The 20,970-nt window shown below is 39.4% G+C and overlaps 1 protein-coding gene and 1 long non-coding RNA gene across 4 annotated transcripts in view; one reads left to right on the top strand and one right to left on the bottom strand.

Moving 5' to 3' along the window:
- Positions 1 to 18,084, top strand: part of LOC111321594 (atrial natriuretic peptide receptor 1) — a 43,448-nt gene extending 25,364 nt beyond the window's left edge. For 2 of the 3 annotated variants that reach the window (XM_022924528.2, XM_088736620.1), the window contains 19 exons: positions 149 to 299; positions 3,493 to 3,594; positions 4,088 to 4,291; positions 4,777 to 4,855; positions 6,376 to 6,481; positions 6,825 to 6,905; positions 7,059 to 7,136; positions 7,817 to 7,918; positions 8,624 to 8,695; positions 9,229 to 9,391; positions 10,134 to 10,283; positions 10,438 to 10,621; positions 10,775 to 10,915; positions 11,879 to 12,002; positions 12,292 to 12,360; positions 12,447 to 12,624; positions 13,423 to 13,521; positions 15,168 to 15,259; positions 16,074 to 18,084. In XM_022924528.2, coding sequence (XP_022780263.1) covers positions 149 to 299; positions 3,493 to 3,594; positions 4,088 to 4,291; positions 4,777 to 4,855; positions 6,376 to 6,481; positions 6,825 to 6,905; positions 7,059 to 7,136; positions 7,817 to 7,918; positions 8,624 to 8,695; positions 9,229 to 9,391; positions 10,134 to 10,283; positions 10,438 to 10,621; positions 10,775 to 10,915; positions 11,879 to 12,002; positions 12,292 to 12,360; positions 12,447 to 12,624; positions 13,423 to 13,521; positions 15,168 to 15,259; positions 16,074 to 16,340 — 2,442 coding nt within the window. In that variant the 3' untranslated portion in view covers positions 16,341 to 18,084. Of the gene's footprint in view, positions 1 to 148; positions 300 to 3,492; positions 3,595 to 4,087; positions 4,292 to 4,776; positions 4,856 to 6,375; positions 6,482 to 6,824; positions 6,906 to 7,058; positions 7,137 to 7,816; positions 7,919 to 8,623; positions 8,696 to 9,228; positions 9,392 to 10,133; positions 10,284 to 10,437; positions 10,622 to 10,774; positions 10,916 to 11,878; positions 12,003 to 12,291; positions 12,361 to 12,446; positions 12,625 to 13,422; positions 13,522 to 15,167; positions 15,266 to 16,073 lie in introns of those variants that run through there. The other variant, XM_088736619.1, reaches the window with a different exon arrangement.
- On the bottom strand, positions 17,786 to 19,637 carry LOC148721782 (uncharacterized). The gene is made up of 2 exons (XR_015992652.1): positions 18,558 to 19,637; positions 17,786 to 18,472 (listed from the first exon to the last, which is right to left on the bottom strand). It is a non-coding gene; the product is annotated as an uncharacterized LOC148721782 (long non-coding RNA).
- Positions 19,638 to 20,970: the final 1,333 nt, after the last annotated feature.

Raw genomic sequence — 20,970 nt, 5'->3', positions numbered from 1 at the left:
ATGCAGTTTACTTCCATGTAATTTCAGCTTGGGGAAGTGCTACTTCAACTTCCGACATTGTAAAGTCAAACAGTTTATTTTCTTGGAAATTAAAATTGATAGTTATTCTGTTTGTAGAGTGTAAATGAATGTTTGAATTTTTATGCAGCCTCCCATATATGCTGGCCACTTGTACAATGCTGTATACCAGTTTGGCTTAGCACTGAACAGATCTCAAGCCCTTCTAGAATATGAAGGACAAAACAGAACCCCTACAGGAGCAGAAATATCTGCCCAGCTTCGGGATTACACCTTTGATGGTTTGTAGAAACAGTAGGTGCTGTCTATAATCAGATGACCTGTGTCAGGCCTGATCAACTGCACAGGCTGTCCTAAGCTAGCTGTAAAAGAAAAAAAATGCATGGCAATGGACTCATAGAGCTCTTTTGCTAAAACAAATCACTGGGTTTTTTAGCTTAAAGAAAAACAGTTGAATTGCTTATTTTTAGTTTCATTGTCTACTGAGAAAGGAAAGAAAATGAAATGGTAAGCTATTTGGAAGTTCTTTTTTGGGGGGTTATACCAAGCAGGCTTATCTGAGGTCTATATTATTTTGTGCCCTTTCTTCTAAAATGTGTTTTCGCGTAGATAGACTGGGACAAATGGACTTAGGTTATTATCTGGCTCCTGGTTAGGATGCTTAGACATTGCTAAGGTTATTATCTGGCTCCTGGTTAGGATGCTTAGACATTGCTGTGTTTGATCCCTCTATCCTGACCTGACCTTGAGCCAAGTATTTTCATCTCTTCTACTTGCACTCAGTAAGTGCATGCACTGTATTTCTGTTGGAAGATGCTGTCTGTTGGCATGGGTTTTGGGGCTGAACTCAACTGGTCAGGCTTTGAGTTACCCCCTAGATGCATCACTGTACATCTGCAGGAATATATGGGTTTTAGCAAACTGTGAGGAAAATTAGACAAATTATTGACAGGTTAACAGCAGTGATATGTGGAAGGTGTGATATGTGATATGTTTTCAGTCTGCGTATAAGCGTTTTCACAGCACAGAGACTGCCCTCTTGAGGGTGCAAAATGACGTTCTCTTAGAAATAGACAATCAAAAATGTGTTGCCATGCTATTGTTGGACATGTCTGCGGCGTTTGATACAGTTGACCACGATCTACTAATAGAATGAATGGAAAAACGCTATGGAGTAAAAGGAAATGTGCTAAAATGGTTTCGATCCTATCTCCAAGACCGAAAACAGTTTGTAATAATTGATGGAAACAAGTCAAAGACGAAAGAACTTCGGTACGGTGTTCCCCAGGGATCAGTACTGAGTCTGATTTTATACTTATTATACACTTCACCCATTGGGGACATCATCAGACGGCACGGACTAAACTACCATCTCTACGCCGATGACACCCAGCTCTATCTCCCTTTCAAGCCCAACCCAGCCGAACAACCCAGTTTTATAGCAAAAATAGAGGCATGTGTTTCTGAGATAGACTCATGGATGGTGTCCAATAAACTGAAACTAAACAGAGAAAAGACGGAGCTATTGATCTTGAGCGCATGACACCGTCCACCCCCATTAGTAGAGTATGTTGATGTGTCTGGTGAGCGGATCGAGCCATCTCCCTCTGCAAGAAACATAGGAGTTATCTTCGATGAGCACATGTCATTAGATAAGCATGTCACCAGTACCTGCAAAGCCTGTTTCTTCCACCTTAGAAACATTATCAAGATAAGGGACTGCCTATCTCTAGCAGATACTGAAAAGTTAGTTCATGCATTCATTACGTCTAAGCTAGATAACACCAACTCGCTACTATATGGACTGCCCAAATTCCTGATAGATCGCTTACAAAATGTCCAGAATGCCGCAGCTCGTGTCGTCACTCATACAAGAAAGTATGACCATATCAAACCTATCTTAAAGCAGCTGCACTGGCTCCCAGTTAGCCAGCGCATAGATTACAAGATACTACTTCTCACCTACAAAGCGCTCAACGGCCAGGCCCCCAGTTACATCACTGAACTGTTGAAGCCTTATGTAACGACTAGAAATCTGAGGTCCTCCTCTAAAAATTTACTTAAAGTACCATCTGTTAAGCTAGCAAGTTATGGTCATAGGTGTTTCTCTTTTGTAGCACCAACTCTATGGAACTCTCTTCCAAACAACATAAGAGTGAGCGGCTCGCTGTCACGTTTTAAGACCTGTATGAAGGCATACCTTTTTAACAAATTTTATGATTAGACTACACCTTACTGAGCTATTTAATTATATAAGTAGTAAGTTAGGCCGCTAGATAGTTAGCCAGTAAATTAGTTGATTAGTTGGTGAGCTAGTTAATTGGCTAGGAAATTAGTTAATTTCAATATAAGTTTAAGTTTTTACTCTCATTATTGCAGACTACCTTATTAGCTAGTTTCTTTTACTCATGTTTTAGAGATTTTTATGGTTTTTATGATCTTATCGGTCCGACTTATAAAATCACTGTACAGCGCTATTGGATAGTGATAGAAATAGCACTATATAAATACCGTACTATTATTATTAGCACTATTAAGGTGTGGTGATCTCATGGTTAGCGCTTGACTCTGCATTGAGTGGTCTGTGTTTAAGCTTTGGCTGGGGACATTGTGATGGGTTTTTCAGGTGAGACACTCTCTAACAGTGCCTCTGTTCACGCGGTTGTTTAAATGGGTGCCAGCAAATTTAATGCTGGGGTGGTAACCTTCCAATGGCCTAGCATCCCATATAGGAGGTAGTCGAAATACCCCTGGTTGCTTCATGCTATGGAAACTGGAGTTAAGCGCCAGTCTGATGGCCTCTTGGCTTGATACCAACTTAACCTAAGGGCAGTGATCTGCATTCCATGAAGAAGGGGTAGTAACACTGCCTCTTGCTTCTTGTTGAGGAAATCAGGATGAGCTCTTACTGGGAGAATGAGCTAGTTAAGGCTTTAAAGACTTAAAACTCAACCTAATTAAACCTAAGGTTTTGTTTTTTGGGTTACCTTTTCAAGACTAAAAAGACTGCTCTATGTTGTTATTGTCCCAGAATCACAGAATTATATTTTTGTTCATGTCAGCATGACAGAGCTCTCTTCAAAAGGGAATCTTTGTCCAGGGGTTTCATTAATTTTTTTCAGCAGGAGGGCAACTGGTTTTCACAGGCGGGCAAAACTTTTTGAACTAAACTTCTTTATAAGATAAACCTTCCTCCAGATTGTTAAACCAGGTGGGCAAAACCATCCTTACAACTGGTCAATTTGGCCGGTGCCCGGCCCTTAATGAAACCCCTGTTTGTCTAGAAGATTAAGACATTTTATCTTGTAGTCTGATCATCTGGGTGAAAGTAGGCCAAACAAGGACTGTTGGCTTTTGTGTAGAGACTGATGTTTCAACAACCTCAGTGGATACATGATTTATTGTATGATTGTAACAATGTCTGTAATGTTTCAAAGTCAAAGTTAGGGTTCTTTTCTTTTGTATTTGTAACAGGCATTCAGGGTTACAGAATACATCTAGACAACAATGGTGATGCACAATTCAACTTGACTCTGTTAGATATCAGAAAGAAACCAGGTGCCAAGATTCCATATGGTAAGTTATAGGTCTAAGGTGAAATACAGCATGCAGGTGTCAGTTTGTCACTGAAGCTCAAGACATAGAAGTTAACAGGTGTCTCAAATTAAAAAGGAAAAAGTTAATGTTTGAGGGCATAAATATGTATTCGGAGCTTGTGGGTGGACTGAAATACTTAAATGTCTATTTTAGGTCTCAAAATGTGCTATGATGTCCCAGAAAGTGATAAGAAATTGACAGTAACTTCTGTGCATGATGTCAGTTAATTATACACAGAAACATGTTTCTAAAATCAGTGCAATGTGAAATAGTGGATAAGATCAATAACAATTTGGAAATTGTCTAATTTAAAAACAGCATTGTTTAATATTTGCAGAATTAAAAAACTCTTTATTGCTGTCTTTAATCAAATTTCAGTTTTTCAGTCAGGATCCCACCAACATTTCTCCTGGCTGGTTGATCCTCTACCTTGCTATGTGTAGTGATGTGTTGTTTGTATGTTTTCTCACAGATTTTGTTGAAGTTGGAGATTTCCAGATAAAGTATGGTAATTTGTCTAGTAATGGGTCTCAGACAGGCTTTCCTCACCTTGTGTTCCGTAAAAACTTTACCAAACTTTGGGTGGGTGGAAGTAGAATAGCACCCAGGGACCGTCCCAAGTGTGGATTTAACAATGAGCTGTGCCCACCCCCACCTATGGAGACGAAACCTCCAGGTAATATTGAATGTGCAATGCGTGTGTTCCAATGAATTTTGATTGGAGTGAATTAGTGTTCTTGAAGAGTCAGAGCAGAAAATGCTCTAGCTATTACTCGGCATTTTCCAGCTAAATTCAGGTATCAATGGCCTGAGCTGTTTTTTTTATTCCAACATGAATAATATTTCCTGTGACTTTAAACACTCCTTTCTTGCCATTACAGCCTGTTTTTTTAAGCTTAAACTCCCAGAAGTGATCAATCTTTGACTTCTCATGGTTTCAATGCATTTTCTTGTAAAGAGTTGATGAGAACTACAAAACTCAACAGCCAGAATTTGGTGTTTTCACTTAAAATTAGTCTTCAAATGGAGAACAGAGCTTAAAATTTGCCATCCACATATTCTGCTTGCACACTTTGTCATAATTTTTATTTCAACTCTTGCTAATTTTTTTTCTTGCCAATTAATATTTCTAACTTTGAACACCATTCCATCCTTATACAGACAGCAAAAAAGAAATAATTGCTGGAGTTTCGTGCGGTCTGGGTTTCCTTGCTATTCTTCTTGTGATCAATTTAGTCAGGTGAGTAACAATGCTTGCACCTTGTGTGGCTGAAATGATTGTTGTCAAAAGTATGTCTGAAAATATAAGAAGACAAAGTGTATTTAACCCTTTAAATAACTCCCAGAAATGATGAACATGTAACATCTCCCTTAAATATCCATGTATTCTCCACCAAACAGGTTATAAGAATACTCAGACTTATCAGGTAGTAGTTGCTTTCGTGATCCAACACCAATTTCTTGTAACTAATTTACAAGGAAATGACGATTGTGTAGTAGCTAGGTGGGGGAAGACTAGAAACTGTATTACCGGTAAGTATATCCTTAGTAGAGTTTACTTTACAAAATGCAAAGTGGTACATTAAACTTTACCCTGATGAAGTTTTCTCTTGAATGTGCGAGTGAGCCAATTTCGTAGAAATTTTCAAAACGCAGGGTAATTCTTGAAGAACTCTGTCATGGTTTCCTTCAGTGGTCTTCAGTGGTCTTGTTATCGGTTATGAAGGACCTAAAAGGAGAATAATTTTCTTAAGGTGGCTCGTACCGGTTTTCATCTTTTTGATGGTTTGTAACTTTGAAATAATACAACAGAAAGACTGATCAAGGCCAGTTGAACACTTTTACGGGGTTGAATTATAGAATAATTGGTTATCCAAAAATAGGTGTCATTTCGTCACTAGCAGTTTCCATGGCAACGCTTTCATAGGCGTATTAAGACGCATTTTTTAGCTTGTGGCTTAAATACTTCAAAAACTAACCCGGTGACCCCCTGATTTTTTTCAGTGATTGCTTTTGGCACTTGAAAAGGAAAATGCACAAAGATTTTTAAAAAATTATACGGAGCGGAATTTCAGAAAATCTAGAAAAAAGGCAATTTTCACACATCGCAAATTACCTTCCGTAGAATTTTCTAATTTTTTTTCTGATGATTCCTTTCGACGTTATTATCATATTGGAACAATAAAAGGAAGGGGTCACCGGACTTGTTTTCATGCAATAGCTTTCGTGAGTTTAGCAATTTCCACGCGCGTTCTCGCGCATTTAAAAATCTGGATTCTATAAGATCGACATTTGCTCATGATCTGTTTTAGCTACCGCCTACCGCTGACAATTGCGTGTGCTCGCGCGAGCACCTACGATCTGATGTTTACAGACGTTTACTGCTAAGAAAATCATTAAACAGCCGTCAAAGACAGCCTCCCGAGCTCATCTTAAAAATCCTACACACGACTTCTGGCTATATCATATTATTTTCCTTGAAGTTTCAAAGTCTTTTTCCACTTCAGGTAGATTATCCTTCACTTGAGTTCTTTTTTCGCCGTCGCAAGATTTCATATCGGTTGAATATTTCTTTTAAATGTGAAGTGAAGCAACCTTTACTTCTCCGAAAATCGTCTTCTTTATCTTAGTTTCTATCTCCTACATTCACAGTGGCGGCTCAACACATCAAATACAAGCTCTTAGGTAAACTTCTCACATAAGTAGAAAAAATTCCTCGCGCCGCCATCTTTAACTCTGTTTTGTTTTGTTGTTTTCCAGACAGTACAGGCTGGAAAGAGAACTAAAAAGTAGACTGTGGAAGATCGACTATAATCAACTAGGCTTTGAGCGAAGAGCATCAAACACATCATTAGCAAGTGCCATGGTATACTTTTAGACCCACAAGAAACACTGGTCATGTCTTTTTTAGTTTGATATATATTTCTGCGAGATTAATGCATTTGTAGGCGTTCAGAACTTCTAAAAGCAATGCTGTAATGCCATAATTATGCTGTTATGAGAGATGTGGCTGATTATAACCGTGAAGGTCCAAAGAAAGGGTATATGAGAGAGAGAGAGAGAGAGAGAGAGAGAGAGAGAGAGAGAGGGGCCTGATAGGGAGAGAGGCTCGGTGGAGCGTTTGCGGTACTCGGAATTTTTACTGAATTAATTGTTTGGGGAGCTGTTTCCGGTCGAAGGGCAGACACAAATTTTTTTTTTTGGAACAGAGGGACACAAATGAAGAAGCCATGCCCCTGATGAGGGAAGAGAGCAGTGATGGAAAAATCACCACTGTGGGGAGCTACAAGGTAATGTGAAACATGTGGATCTTAACAGAAACTAAAAGTCAAGTCAAGAAAAGCCAAAGCTATTCTGAATTCCTTTCTACCCTTTGTCGTAAAAGGGCTTTACTGAATTAAAGTAAATTGTTAAATTTATCAAGAAACTTTCTTGACCTGCAGGGAAATATGGTTACAGTGGCTAAACTTCCCAAAGGACATTTAGATTTGACGAGGAAAGTTCTTTTGGAGCTGAAGCAGGTATCTCGTTTGTTTGACTTAGTTGTGAGTACAGGTGATGTTTTGCTGAAGGAAAGATTGGAAATTATACTTACTATACAGGCATATTTTATTGCGAAGGAACGCTGTGTTTCCTTTTCATGAAATTTGTCGCCGCCATACTAATAACAAAGGAAAGTTAAGGCGAGAAAAATCTTTTTCCCAGGGCGTGGTGGGTAGGGTCCATGGGGATGGGAAAGGAGTGTGGGGATCTTCCCCACCTTAAAACCAGCAGTTATAGTTGATGTCCTATAAAACGTTAAAGATCGGAGTACCAGATATTTGAAGTTGATCAGCTAAAACTTTATATCATACCTTTGGAAAATGTTACGCAAAGCTTAGCAGCATCTTTCAAATTGAATTTTCTTCCATCTCGTTTTTCATTTCCTTGGTAACATTGACAAAACGCGAAGCAATCATTTTGAAATGCAGTGCCTCTGCTATAATCACCTCACACGAGGTGATGATAGCGAGTTATGAAGCAATCCTGGACCAATCAGAGCGCGAGAATCTATATAATCACCCGAGCAATTACTAAACTTTGTTGCTCTTGCTGATAGAGCTTTATAGTGCTCCAATTCTGCGTGGAAAGCAGCTTTCTCACTGTAAGATATAAGAGGAATTTTGAAAGTGATCGCTAACCATCCTTTTTCTTTTGTTAGATGAGGGATATTAGACATGACAATTTGAATCAATTCATTGGTGCTTGTGTGGAGCCAGAAATTTGTATCGTAATGCAGTATTGTTCCAGAGGAAGTCTACAGGCAAGGATTAGACCGAAAACCTTTTTAAAAGTATCTCCTTAGACTCGGAATTGGATATTTTTTCTATAATTTTCCATTTCTCTTAATCCTCTTATTCCCAAGACACTTTGGGCACTGCTGATCCTAGCGCATGACACAAATGAACCTAGTTATAGATTAGCTCACATGAAATACTCTGTGATTCAGTGCCTCACAGTGCCTCTCTTCACCCAGGTGATTAAATGGGTTGCGGCGAATTAAATGCTGGGATCCCATTCAGGGGGGGGGGGGGGGGAGGGGTAGAAATACTCCTGGTGGCTTCATTATACGGAAACAGGAGTTAAGCGCCGGCCTCATGGGCCAGTTGGCCCATAAACCTTTTTTACCCATAAACCTTTTTTACCCATAAACCTTTTTTACCCATAAACCTTTTTTACCCATAAACCTTTTTTACCCATAAACCTTTTTTACCCATAAACCTTTTTTACCCATAAACCTTTTTTACCCATAAACCTTTTTTACCCATAAACGTTTTTTACCCATAAACCTTTTTTACCCATAAACCTTTTTTAGTGGTAGAGAGCATCGGAACGCGAAATCCGAAGGTGCGAGGTTCTACTCCTCGTGGGGCACTCATATTTTATCCCTTTCCCCACGCTTGGTAGAAAACATTTGACGTTTTCCTTTGTTGCTCCCCAGTATTGAACTATGATTTACGTCTTTCAGGACATTTTAGAAAATGAAGACGTCAAACTGGATCACATGTTCATAGCTTCACTCGTGGCGGACATAGTGAAGGTAGAAAAATTTGATCTTCGGATGGTATCTATTGGACCATTGTTTGTCCATGAGGTCTTGACTACGCTAGTTAAAATTGGATGGAGTCGACAGAGACATAAGTTTTTTTATAACATAACCAAAGTAAAGCGCGCGCTCTGATTGGTCAATTTAGCGTCCCCCATTTTCTCATGGGTGTACGCTGCTGACGTGAGCAAATGCAAAGACTATTTTTCCGCGCGCGCTTGTTTTTTCTGGTCACGTAAGATTTGTTAAATAAAAGGGAACTCTTTAGCTACAATGTATCAATGATATGTTATAAAACAAATGGTAAACACCACACCGTACACTATTGAGTTATGGATGCACTTGGGAGGTTTGCTAAGCACTCAAGAAGCTAGAGTCGCTCTCGGCTATCGCCTCGAGCGACTCTTACGCTTCTTTCGTGCTTAGCAACCTCCCGCGTGCATCCATAACTCAATAGTGTACGCTGTGGTGTTTACCATTTGTTAATTATTTCGCCAATTCTAAATCCACGTTTGTTTTCTTTTCAGGGTATGGCGTACATGCACAGTACAGATGTGAAATCTCACGGTAATCTTAAGTCATCCAATTGTTTGGTGGATAGCCGCTGGGTATTGAAGATCACCGACTATGGTCTCCCTTCGTTTAGAAACAAATTGAAAAAGACCAGAGAAGACTACGCTTATTACCGAGGTGAGAGGACTCACAAGGTGCTGGAAATATTTCCAGTAGAAAGTGTAAAACATAAACGTCTTATCAGCTTTTTAGGGATTGCCAAGTTTATTCTATTGAATAAGTTCTCTTGCGGAAAAGTAATATTAAAAAAAAAAAAACAGGGAGCCCTCACTTCAGAACCCCCTCTCTTTACTCACGCCTTGACTTCGGAAATTGAAATCTAAAGTGAAATTGAATTTTAAAATCCCTTACCCTTTGAATATGGTCAAGTATTTGGGAGAGGGCTAAGACAAGACAAAACTTCCCACAAAAAGCGACGAAAAGACTAAAATAGGCGGCAAGCGATTTTGGTGAGAGAATAGTGCTCGTCTATTTGCAAAATGTATTTTTCCTTCCGGAAAATAGAAATTATGAGTAATAGCATTGTCAAGAGTCATGAAGTCTTTGGTTAGTTTGTCTCATCAAAACTTCAGGTCGTGAGACCACTTGTCACGGAATCGCAGGTCCTGAGACCACTTGTAACGGAATCCCAGGTCGTGAGACCACTTGTCACGGAACCCCAGGTCGTGAGACCACACCTCATGTTACATCAGGACACCTCGTGCCTGTCATGTCACGATACTTTTTTCACGTGAAATTATGTCATGCTACTTCATGTCTGTTGTTATCTCCTCGCACATTTCCTACTGATTTCTCACAAAAGTGAGATAGGACTAAAATCCGATACCGATTGTCTATTCTTTCTTGGTATCCTTTGTAGACTTACTTTGGGTAGCGCCGGAACTGTTACGAATTCCAAATCGTCCCTTGAGGGGATCCCAAAAAGGCGACGTTTATAGCTTTGCTATAATTTTACAAGAGTTCCACACGAGAGAAGGCCCTTACAGTGCAAATTTCATGGAACCAAAAGGTAAGTTGGCTCTGCTGGCTTACGATGTTAAAAGCATTTGTTCATTTTGATCACCATGTCTTCACTGCTGGTTATAAACTCTTGGCTTCATTTTGCTGGTAGCTATTCTTCCATTGGAATCAGGAATCGTAATTTGTGTTCTTTGTTGCTCTAGACATTTTCCGAAGGTTAAAGGATGGCGAGTTTCCACCCTTCCGTCCGACAGTAACAACATTGATAACTGGCGTGGAGGAGCTGCGAGAACTGATGAAGCAATGCTGGCACGAGAACCCGGAAGAGAGACCAGACTTTCACGAGATTAAAAAGATCATGCACAAAGTCCTGGTCAACAATGGCATGTAAGCTGTCAAGATTTTCAGGCATCATATTTTGCCCTAACCAGTTTTAACTTGTAGGGGAGGGGAAGGTAGGGTTATAGTCAGCATTAAGCATTTCAACTGCTTTTCCCCTACAGTTCTAAACGATGATTGCCTTTGGTATTCCCTTATTAGGAAGACGAATATCTTCGATAATATTGTTTACATGATGGAAAAGTACGCTGATAACTTAGAGGAACTCGTCATGGAACGAACCGGCCAGTTGATCGAGGAGAAGAAGAAGACGGATGCACTTCTGGAAAGAATGCTTCCAAGGTGCGTCAACTTTAAATAACAATGAACGAGTGGTGCGCCCTTTTAGAGATTGCTTAGGAGTAATAGTTCAGCTGTCGGTAACTAAGTCATTTAACTAGAGGCTAGATTTCTTCATGGCTTTATGGCATGTGAAAGAGCTGAAGTTAAATAAGTACCCATGCTCGCCCAGTAACAGAGAAAGATGTTGACTTGGAGCGCGTTACTGTCGATATGATGTTATGAAGACTTTTTGTGTTAAAAAATTACTGACATCTTCGTGTTTTCAAGGCGAAGTCTGTCAAAAGTTGTCTAAACAAATCCGAAAAAGAGTTAGTTCCACGTGAGTTCGATTTAAATCCATTATCATTGCTGTGCCAGTGAGAGCGCAAGATTTCCGAACTATGGAAATCACCAGAGTAGGTCGATAGTGCGTTTTAAGTTTCGCGTTTGCTTTCGGTTATAAGATAAAACTGGTGGGGAAACGCAGATAAACGCGATGTTTACAGTGGGTGGATAAAGAGGGAGAATTAGACAGTGTAACAGTACGAAGAGGACTGCAAATGTGGACGTGGAAACAAAGCTCGATTAAAAAACTGAACGAAAGCATGTACGTTCGGTTTGACTGCGCGGTCTAAGACCTGAGGTAAGACGCAATATCGCCACAGAAAGTCGAAAAAGGCAATAGAAGGAGATAGCGTTTGATCATGAATCAGAACTGGATTTACACTAGCACTGACGCACAAGATAATGTCAGGAAGTTGGATAGCCAAGCCCACGAAAATAGTTAGAAACAAAGACAGTCAGCCAGTTTTAGAAGTTGCATGGATCCACGGACCCCTCCAAAGGAAGATAACGTCTTTGCTAGTCAGATTTTCTCAGGGTAAGTGTAGCTGAATTTCATCACACGGTTTTCGTTGTCTGCGTCGGGTTGAACTCGACTGGGCTTCGCTTGAAATTTTTTGTTTTTTTCGGGTTCCATTGCAGACCAGTGGCCGAGCAACTTAAGAAGGGCCAAGGAGTAGAAGCAGAGAGTTTTCATGAAGTGTCGATCTACTTCAGTGATATTGTTGGATTCACCAGCCTCTCCTCGGGGAGTACACCGATGCAGGTACGTCGTTCGGTAGTTGCTCTTGTCCGTCCGGGGCGAAGGGCAGGCAACTCGACCACACTCTTTACCCTCACTTACCAGCAATATCGCATCCTCCGGACAATTCTTTTACTCCTCGAACTTTAACTAAATATTAGTCAAGCGTTTATCTGTTTTTTCGGCCAATTGCCCATTGTAGTGCGTGGCTAGGCAAAGCCATTTCATTTCTAGATTGCCTTTGCCTTCAAATAGAAAATAAGGCAATTTAGGAGAATTTGACGCAAATAAAACGCGATTGTCTTTCAAACAGGTTGTGACTCTTCTTAATGATCTTTACACGCTGTTTGATAACATCATTCAGGAGTACGACGTGTATAAAGTAAGTGCATATGAGATGTTTGAAATTGGAAACGTTTTTCGAGGTTGCGCTAGTAGGTTAGTTTAAAACCGGTTTCTCGTGTTCAGGTGGAGACGATTGGCGACGCCTACATGGTGGTATCAGGCCTACCCATCAGAAATGGCCACGAGCATGCTGGTGAGATATCCCGAATGGCACTGCATCTTGTGGAGGCAGTGCAGACAGATTTTAAAGTTCGACACAAACCGGATCATCAGCTTAAGCTCAGGGTTGGACTTCATAGCGGTAAATCATAATTCGTTTGTGTTTCATGACCGTACATGTCTTACAAATCAGAGAGCAGAGGGAAAGTTTACTTTTAACCTTAAATCAGTGGTAGTTTTTGTAATAACAGAATTCATCCGGTTTCAAAAACATATATAGTATTGGAATTTATAGATTCGTACAATGTACAGGTGAGAGAACAATAAGATACGTAGTCCCCTACTAGTTTCACCCACCTTACCTACCCATCCCATCCCAGGGGAGGACATCCATCACACAGCAATCTCGGGCGTGGGAAATTAACGTCTCCTACCCCAAACCCTGGAGGAGACGGGACCTCCATTTGTTCGTCTCTATCCGAGAAGGCTAGAATATCTAACCATTTCTTTGATGTTATAGAAAGGTAGCATATTCTTCTCAATTATTTTAAGACCTTGAGTATTGTTCCGGCCGGGGCTCGAACCCTCGACCTCCCGCACAACAGTTCAGCAAAGACCACACAGTACCCCCTTTGTCTTATAACCCTTTACACCCTAATATCATTGTGCATATTCTCCATACTGTTTTCCTAGTATTTCTTAAGGTCCTGCAAAGGAGAATTTGTTGAGCAATCACGAGCTACTTTAGTTGGTGATCATTTCCTTTATTCTCCTGACCTCAGTATGTGATTAAGTGGTGATATTGTAAGGAGAAATTAGACGCTAGTTGCTGTAAGGGATCAAAGGGTTAATGATTAAACGTGCTAGTTGGAGTGTTTTTGATTCCATGATAACTCCTGCCTCATGTCTAACTAGTTATTCTGGTTGCCTCATCTCGCAGGTCCAGTCGTTGCAGGCGTGGTCGGTAACACTATGCCCCGTTACTGTTTGTTTGGTGACACTGTGAATACTGCCTCTAGAATGGAATCCAATGGAGAAGGTGAGTTTATGAATGAATGAATGAATGGATGAACTTTAATAATTACTCCTGAACAGGCTTTTCAGCAACTATTTACAATGGTAGACAATTTACAATCACAAATGAACAACTTAAAATAGGGTAATAAAAATGAAAAAAAAAAAAAAAAAATATATATATATATAACTAACTGCAGACAGTACTGTTTCGGCCTTCTGGGCCTCATCAGTGCAGTGCTAATGCTAGGATGGGGGAGAACCGAGACGGTCACCCCAAACGACCCAACCTTTGTGGTATCGTCTAAGCCATGCCAGAGTGCTCAAACTAGAGTAAACCAGCGAGCATGCGCAATTGCAACGGCAATGACTCATCCTAGATAGAGTGCTCAATTTGGACATGAAAGCAAAGCTTTGTATGCCAAAGAGCTATATATATATATATATGTACAATGGGTATCATATAAAGACTATTAATGTGCCCATCTTAGCGAGTCCTTCAAAGAATGTTTCAGTGACTTTACTGAAGGCAAGTTCACTAGGTCACTATTCAGGGAATTTAATTGTGAAACTGCTCTATAGGCAAAGGTTCGTTGTTTATTCAACATTTTCTATAATTCTTAGGACACAAATTTACAGACATAAAATGACCATGAAATCTTTTTTTCTCAAACAACTTATGGTTTATCTCCATCCCTTTTCCTCCTCTTAATATCATGCGGCGACAATATTTAACAATTATTCGCCGAAGGCGAAGAGAATATCGTCGAATAATCCCCAAGACGAATGTTTTAGTATAATTTCAGAGCTGAACAACAGAGAAATTTCTAAAATCATAACATTTTAGTAACAATTATTAACATTTTATTTTAACATTTTATATAACTCTCAAAAACGAAACAACAACTTTGAGTTTAAATTTACAAGACATGTTTCGACATTCTCATGTCATCTTCAGTTGCAAATGAGCATTTGACGGTTGTACATTTGAATTTATATTAAGGTACGTTATAAACTACGTGTCAGGGCTTACGTTACATTTGAATGTTAAAAACGCGAAAAATGTAAATAGCGTGCGAATGTCGAAACTTGTCTTGTAAATTTAAACTCAAAGTTGTTGTTTCTTTTTTGAGAGTTATTGTCACTCTGCTGTCTTTACGTCCTTTTGGTAACATTTTATATAAACCGTGTGGAGCGGTTTATATAGCGTCATATAAGGAACCGCTCGACCAATCAGATGCTGGAAACTCTTTGCTCAGCTCTGAAATTATACTAATTTAGCATATTGTGGGGATTGGTTTCCGTAAGTTGGAGAGAATTGCTTCGGGACGTCAATAGTCAAAACTTGTACTGGCTGCAACATGTCTCTTAACCAGTGTCTTTAAGGTCCTTTGACGTTTCTAAAGAAAGGGGAAGTTATTACTCGCATTAAAAAAAATTTCCATACATCATTATTTTGTTTTTAAATCCTTTCTTGATTTTTGGGCATAACTTACATATTATATATAAGTTATGAGTCGAATTGCCTTGCTTCCGTAATGCCAGTCAAGTTAATAAAGCCCAGATTCGCTACTTGAGTCTATCGCTGTCTGTTTCTGTCGATCGAATGTTCAAATTCTAAAAATAAAACATTCATGAATCTAATAATGTTCGCTAATTTCTATTTTGCAGCTCTTCGTATTCATATCAGTGAAACTACCAAGGGCATACTTGACGATCTCGGTGGATTTGAAGTTGAAGAAAGAGGAGAAGTGTTTTTAAAAGTATGAAAGAGAGAATTTAACTTGTAAATGTAATGTAGTTTACTTAATTGAACATCGATGAGCTACCAGAGCTCGTTTTGTGATTGACGGAAACCACATTCATCAAGGCCTAGATGGAACATAAGGCGTTGCTTTTGGGGGGGGGGGAGTGGAGTGGAGGGGAGGGAAGGGGAGGGGAGGGAGGGAGGGGAGGGGAGGGGAGGAAGAGAAAATTGTGGAACACAAAGATTAACCCACAGTGCAAAGAAGGTTACGTAATGATATTTTTTATGGACCAGTCATTTTCTATCGCCTAGTAGGGGGGGAGGTAGTAGCGGGGGAGGGGGGAGGATTTTGTTTGTGCCACAATACAATTACCTGATCCTCTCGCCCCCCCCCCCCCCCCCAAGGCCTTGTAGTATTCTAATCAGGTAATTCTCCCAAAAAAATCTTCTGACCTCCCCCATTAGGCGATAAATGACGGGTTCGTTATAAAATTTAACATCTTAGATAAATTCGTTTATTCGAAAAATTAAAAACTATCAATAGTAGTTCGCTAGGATAGGTAAACTCAAATGGAAGGAGCTTAACGGAAAGTAACGAGGAAACTCAAGGATTGCAAGGAAATTGGAAATTGGAAATTTCAGCCTAATTTTTCATGCAGTAATGCACAAGTGACCGCATGCAAGCGAATCGAACGCAGGCGACAGCCGTGAGAGGCGAGAGCTTTCACCTCTGTGTCTGAAACCCATGTTAACATGTCATGTTGCCTTGCTGCCCTGTGTTGGAATGTGCTAACCCTGATGTATTTTCTTTTTCCTTTGTTGTCTTTCAGGGAAAGGGCACTTGCAAAACATATTGGTTGATAAGTGCCGTCAAACGCACAAGCAACAAAGTAAATAAACTTCTTCATCCAAACGGTCAACCGCTTATGAACTATCTCAACGCCCCTGGCCATATACGTGGTTCTAACAGTTCTCTAAATCTTAAAAGAACGGAATCTTTGCGACGTTCGATGAAGGCTTCTCCTAACCCTGTGAAGAAAACTTGGCACAAGGCAGACGAGGAATCGGCAGCGTTGCTCAATCAGACCTCTGTTTGAACACTGTACGAATTAGAGCGATTTCCTTGAACGCTTTACTATCGATTAGTCATGGATCGTGGTCCAAGACAAGAGAGTGTTCCGGAGATTGCTTTGAATTCTTCGACATTTTCAGGTTGCTCGAGATGTATTAGAATTCCGAGAGATTTGTCAAAGGTGCCGAAGATGTCTCGGAAATGAAGAGATTGTTTTGGACTTGTCGGAGCCGCTCAACATCAGAAATTTCTCAAATGTAATGGTATTGCTGCGGTTGTTGCCCGTTTTGTTCATGCATTTCCATGTGAAGTTGATCTGTAAAACTAGGAACAGATATCTCGATATTAGTGCCAGGAGGTCTCTCACCAGGACCAACTTGGTCTGAGGTTCCATACACGTAGTTTGAATAGTAAATCATCTGTGCTGTACGAAATTGTTACATGCCAAATCATTCCGCCTATGCAATAGAAACTGTGTATATATTTGATGTAAGGTACCAGATTATTTCACACCGTGTGTTCTCTCGAACGTCGCACCTCGCACCTCGCACCAGGCTCTGCGGTTGTATAAATTCCTTGGAGGAGTGGTAACCATGTAAACATTTATGTATAGCGTCCAAAATAAGCGATAACTAAGGTGTTAATGTTACTGCTAAGCACTTCGCTAGGAACCATGTTTATAGCGCCGCCGTACTTGCGGCGAATAAGTATATATATATATATAAACAGAATGAAAAGGTAAACCAAACGATGAGCTCCTAGTAGAAGGATCCGCGGAGGATACGGTGCTTCAATGAAAATTTTAAGTAAGTGTAAAACGATGAAACATGAAGCAAACTTCTAACTGTTCCAGCTTTAATGTGGCGACGTTTCGGCCTTCGGCCTTCTTCAGATGGAACGTATTTACATAACTAAAAACTAAAAGTCCTATATGTATATAGGACTTTTATATATAAAGACAATAAGACGAGTTGAATTAACTTAACGTTTTCATAAGCGAGTAGTAGAGAAGTCGCAGCTACTCGTCCTACGGTGTTTCGTTACTAATAGAATTATTTACGATAGAGTTTTTGAAACCATTATGGCGAATTTTTGTTCATTTGTTAGCATTCAACGGATTATCAATGCTCCAGTCGTAAGTAACCCTCATTTAGCTGATTTCAGCTTTCACCAGGAGCGATTATTCAATAGAATCTCTTTACTTTTCTAATACTCTATCAAGCCGATAGGTAATGAGAATTCACCAAATCGAAATATGGCGTCCAATTTGAGTTACCATTGTTTTGGACTTACTAGCCTCGTCTTCACGTGGAAACACAAAGGGATTATCACATGTGTGAGAGGCTAGGAAGTCCAGAACGATAGCAATTCAAATTGGACGCCATATTTCGATTCGGTGTATTTGGAAAGTTATTCTCGCTAGTGGAATGGCTTAATCACAAGAGTTGAGTTCCGTTTGTGCAGGTATAACTTCTATCAGCTAGAAGAACACCGTCAACGTTAACAGCAGTTTGTTTGAAAATAACAACACAAAATAAGCTTAAAAAGCTAAGAAGGTAAAACCATGGTTAGAAATAGAGACTCGTCTCCCGCAGACTCCAAGAACTTCTCTCAGTTGAATTTTTGGATATGATCAATCCGTGACCAAATTCAGTTAAGCATAGCATCTGATTTTTTACCTGAGACCGACGTAAGAACTACGTCAACGTAAACTTTACGCTTAAAGTTGTCGTAAATGGCAATAAAACTCGTTTGAAGTGAAACAAGAAGTCGAATACCTGTGTCTCTTATCGATTAGTTTTTCAGCAGGGGGGGGGGGTCATTTAGTCAAACGCAGAATCAGTGCACGAAAAACACACACTTCTTCTCATAAGCGTTCAAATTCGCAGCTAGAAATGGTTGTCTGTTTCACAAGCCAGACAAAACGTGGCCTAGTTTCATCAGCTATCTCATTATGCAGAGGCACGCTTCTTAACAAAGTTTAACCTCTTCGCTACCAAATCTCCCCCACTTTATAGATCCGCCATTTTACGCGATTTTGCTTCACTAGAAGATTTCTATCCAGCCATTCATCGTAGCAGAATTGGCCATCTCCAGTGATAGGAGCCCAGTGCACCAGAAGTGGAAACGTCAAAAACTGTTTGGGCCAACGAACTCCTACGACATTATATTCGATTATATAGCTTTAGTGGCAACAAGTCGTACAGTAATTATAATTCGTAGAGTGGTAAGCCAAACCTACCTCCACGTCAAAAGAAAAAGTAGTATCATCCGCTAAGCCGCCCAGGTCATTGTTTAATATGATTGAGTCTGGGATTGTGGTGAAAGGAATTCTTACTTTCAAGTTTTGTTTATGAGTTAAAAAAAATTCAATTTTACGGTGTGTAGGTCTTGCTATTAAGGGTGTTGACAACTGTGGAAGGACTCGGTGAATGTCGTGGTGGAGTAAATTTCTTGTCATTTTGTTAATTCTTGTAGATTTAAATTTTTTTTATTTATTCTTATGCTTGGTTTACTTTGAGAATTTAATAACCTTAACCTTGTACAAAACCCCGTCAAACGCCGATTAGATACAGCTCCGAACTGAATTTTAAGCCTAGATCCCGGACGTTGAATTAAAGAAATACTTAAAAATAGGAGAAGAGGACCAGCGTGTTTGTAAACTGAAAGAAAAAGAGGAGTTAATCAATCTTATTAGAATTCTATGAATTTAGAATGCACAACTCTGTATGTTAGCTGCCCGAAGGCGTTCGTGACAATTTTGTTTGCTTTTACATTGTTTACCTGGGGTAAAACATGTTTATTTTTTTCGTTTAACTTGTCCCCTCAAAGTAAATATTGTAAGCTGAAACTAAATTTTTGAGGAAAATTAGTTATTGTGTCTAGACAAAAGAGAAGATTTTAAATTTCACTTAAATTGTGGACAAATGAACGCGTTTGAGAAAAAAAAAATGAAACAAAATTAAAACGCAGTCCAGCAATGGTATGAAAATATGTTTGTTGGATTTAGAAAATCATTCCGCAGAAAAGTCTCCTCCTAATCCATAGTTTAGTGAACACTTTTTTCCGTTAGAGGAACAAAGTCATGCACATGATTTCATCGTCACGGTGGTAGATTTAGCGATGATTTGTCCATCTGACGTTTAAATAAAATGCTAATCATGTTCCGAATCTTTTGTGTGAAGTGAATGCACTCAAGATTCGGGTTGTTTGACTGGCAAGTACTCAGCTTAATTCTGAAATTCATAAAGGTTTGAGATTCAATTTTCAAAACACTTCAAGAGATGGAGCGGAGAAATGAATATTGAACAACAAAAGTTTTCCTCATCATCTTTCCGTCAGTTTTGGCTTACGTCCTTATTTATTCACCAGTGTTAAGTAAAAATATTTAGAAGGTACATTATTCTGGAAAATTCGCTTAATCAACGTCGTCAAATTTCTGCCACATCGTTTTGGAAGAAGGTAAGCGATGCTTTCTCTACTGTTTCATCTTGCTTGTTTTGACGAGAAAGCACTAATTATCGGTGAATAGATCCCGAGTTGTGCGAACAGCGTTTCCCCTTTCAGAAGAAGCTACTGAAAACTGGAAGAAAACTGGCCATGGTTTTCAAATGGTTAAATAGTGACAATTTCGTTGCCAACTTCCTCTTGGAATTGTTCCTGATCAGAATTCCGTTAACACTGCGATAAAGCTTTTAGTCAAAGCGAACACAAGCTAGCTAGGAGGCAAAAAAGCGGCCTACAAATATATATAGGTTGTACGAAATATTCCGTTCTTGATTATAGACAGACAGGGTATCAACGTGACCACTTAATACAAGCAAGGCAGAGTAGATTGAAATTAGTTTTTTGCGCCCTGAGGTAAATTTAGATGAAAAATTGTGAAAATTTTTATTACAGACCTCAAGGCATTTATGCGCCAAGTAGAACCAGACTACAAGGCAGTTACAAACAAAATAAAATGTAAATTAAACAGAACTCTCTAACTTTAGAATTGTTCTGTTCTTCTTTGTTACAAAATATCAATTTTGGTTTTTTCTGCTTTCAGGTAAGCCTTATATAGAATGACTTGGTTTAGTTATTTCCCAGGTGGTTCAAAATAATCAGACACTGTGGAGTTGCTTCTTTCGAATTCGAAGTCATATCAATTATTTGCACGCAAAAAAGTAAATTGACGCCCGGAAAATAATGAACGTGCGGCTTTTTTACATAGTGTGAGACGTAAATTAACACAGCGAGATATATGGGTTACATACAGTTACGTTCTGTTTGTTATAAGTAGAAGCGTTTAATAGTAGTTTCTTTCGCGGACAATACTTCCCGTCCTTGAAATGTACGAACAAATTCTAACCCTTTGGTTGAGAAATTTTCGACAAAAATCTATGTTTGATGTTGCTTTCATGTAAAAATATCTCTTACAAAATTTAGGACAGAAGTTTGGTAAATTGATTCATTACTTTGTAACAAAAGATCCGGAGGGACGTTGAATGTTTATATATCTCAGGTGACGGAGCGATATGACTTAATTTGAAAACAATTTTGGATATACCAAAAGGTTTTAGTTCCAAAACACCACTGAATTGTGTGTGGCATATCGAAGACGTTCCCTTCGACTTCAATGAAATTTCCCCAAAACGCCACTTTATCTTCCGAGA

Source organism: Stylophora pistillata, chromosome 10, assembly GCF_964205215.1.
Source record: "Stylophora pistillata chromosome 10, jaStyPist1.2, whole genome shotgun sequence".
Taxonomy (NCBI): Eukaryota; Metazoa; Cnidaria; class Anthozoa; order Scleractinia; family Pocilloporidae; genus Stylophora; species Stylophora pistillata.
This window is presented reverse-complemented; position numbering and strand designations above follow the sequence as displayed.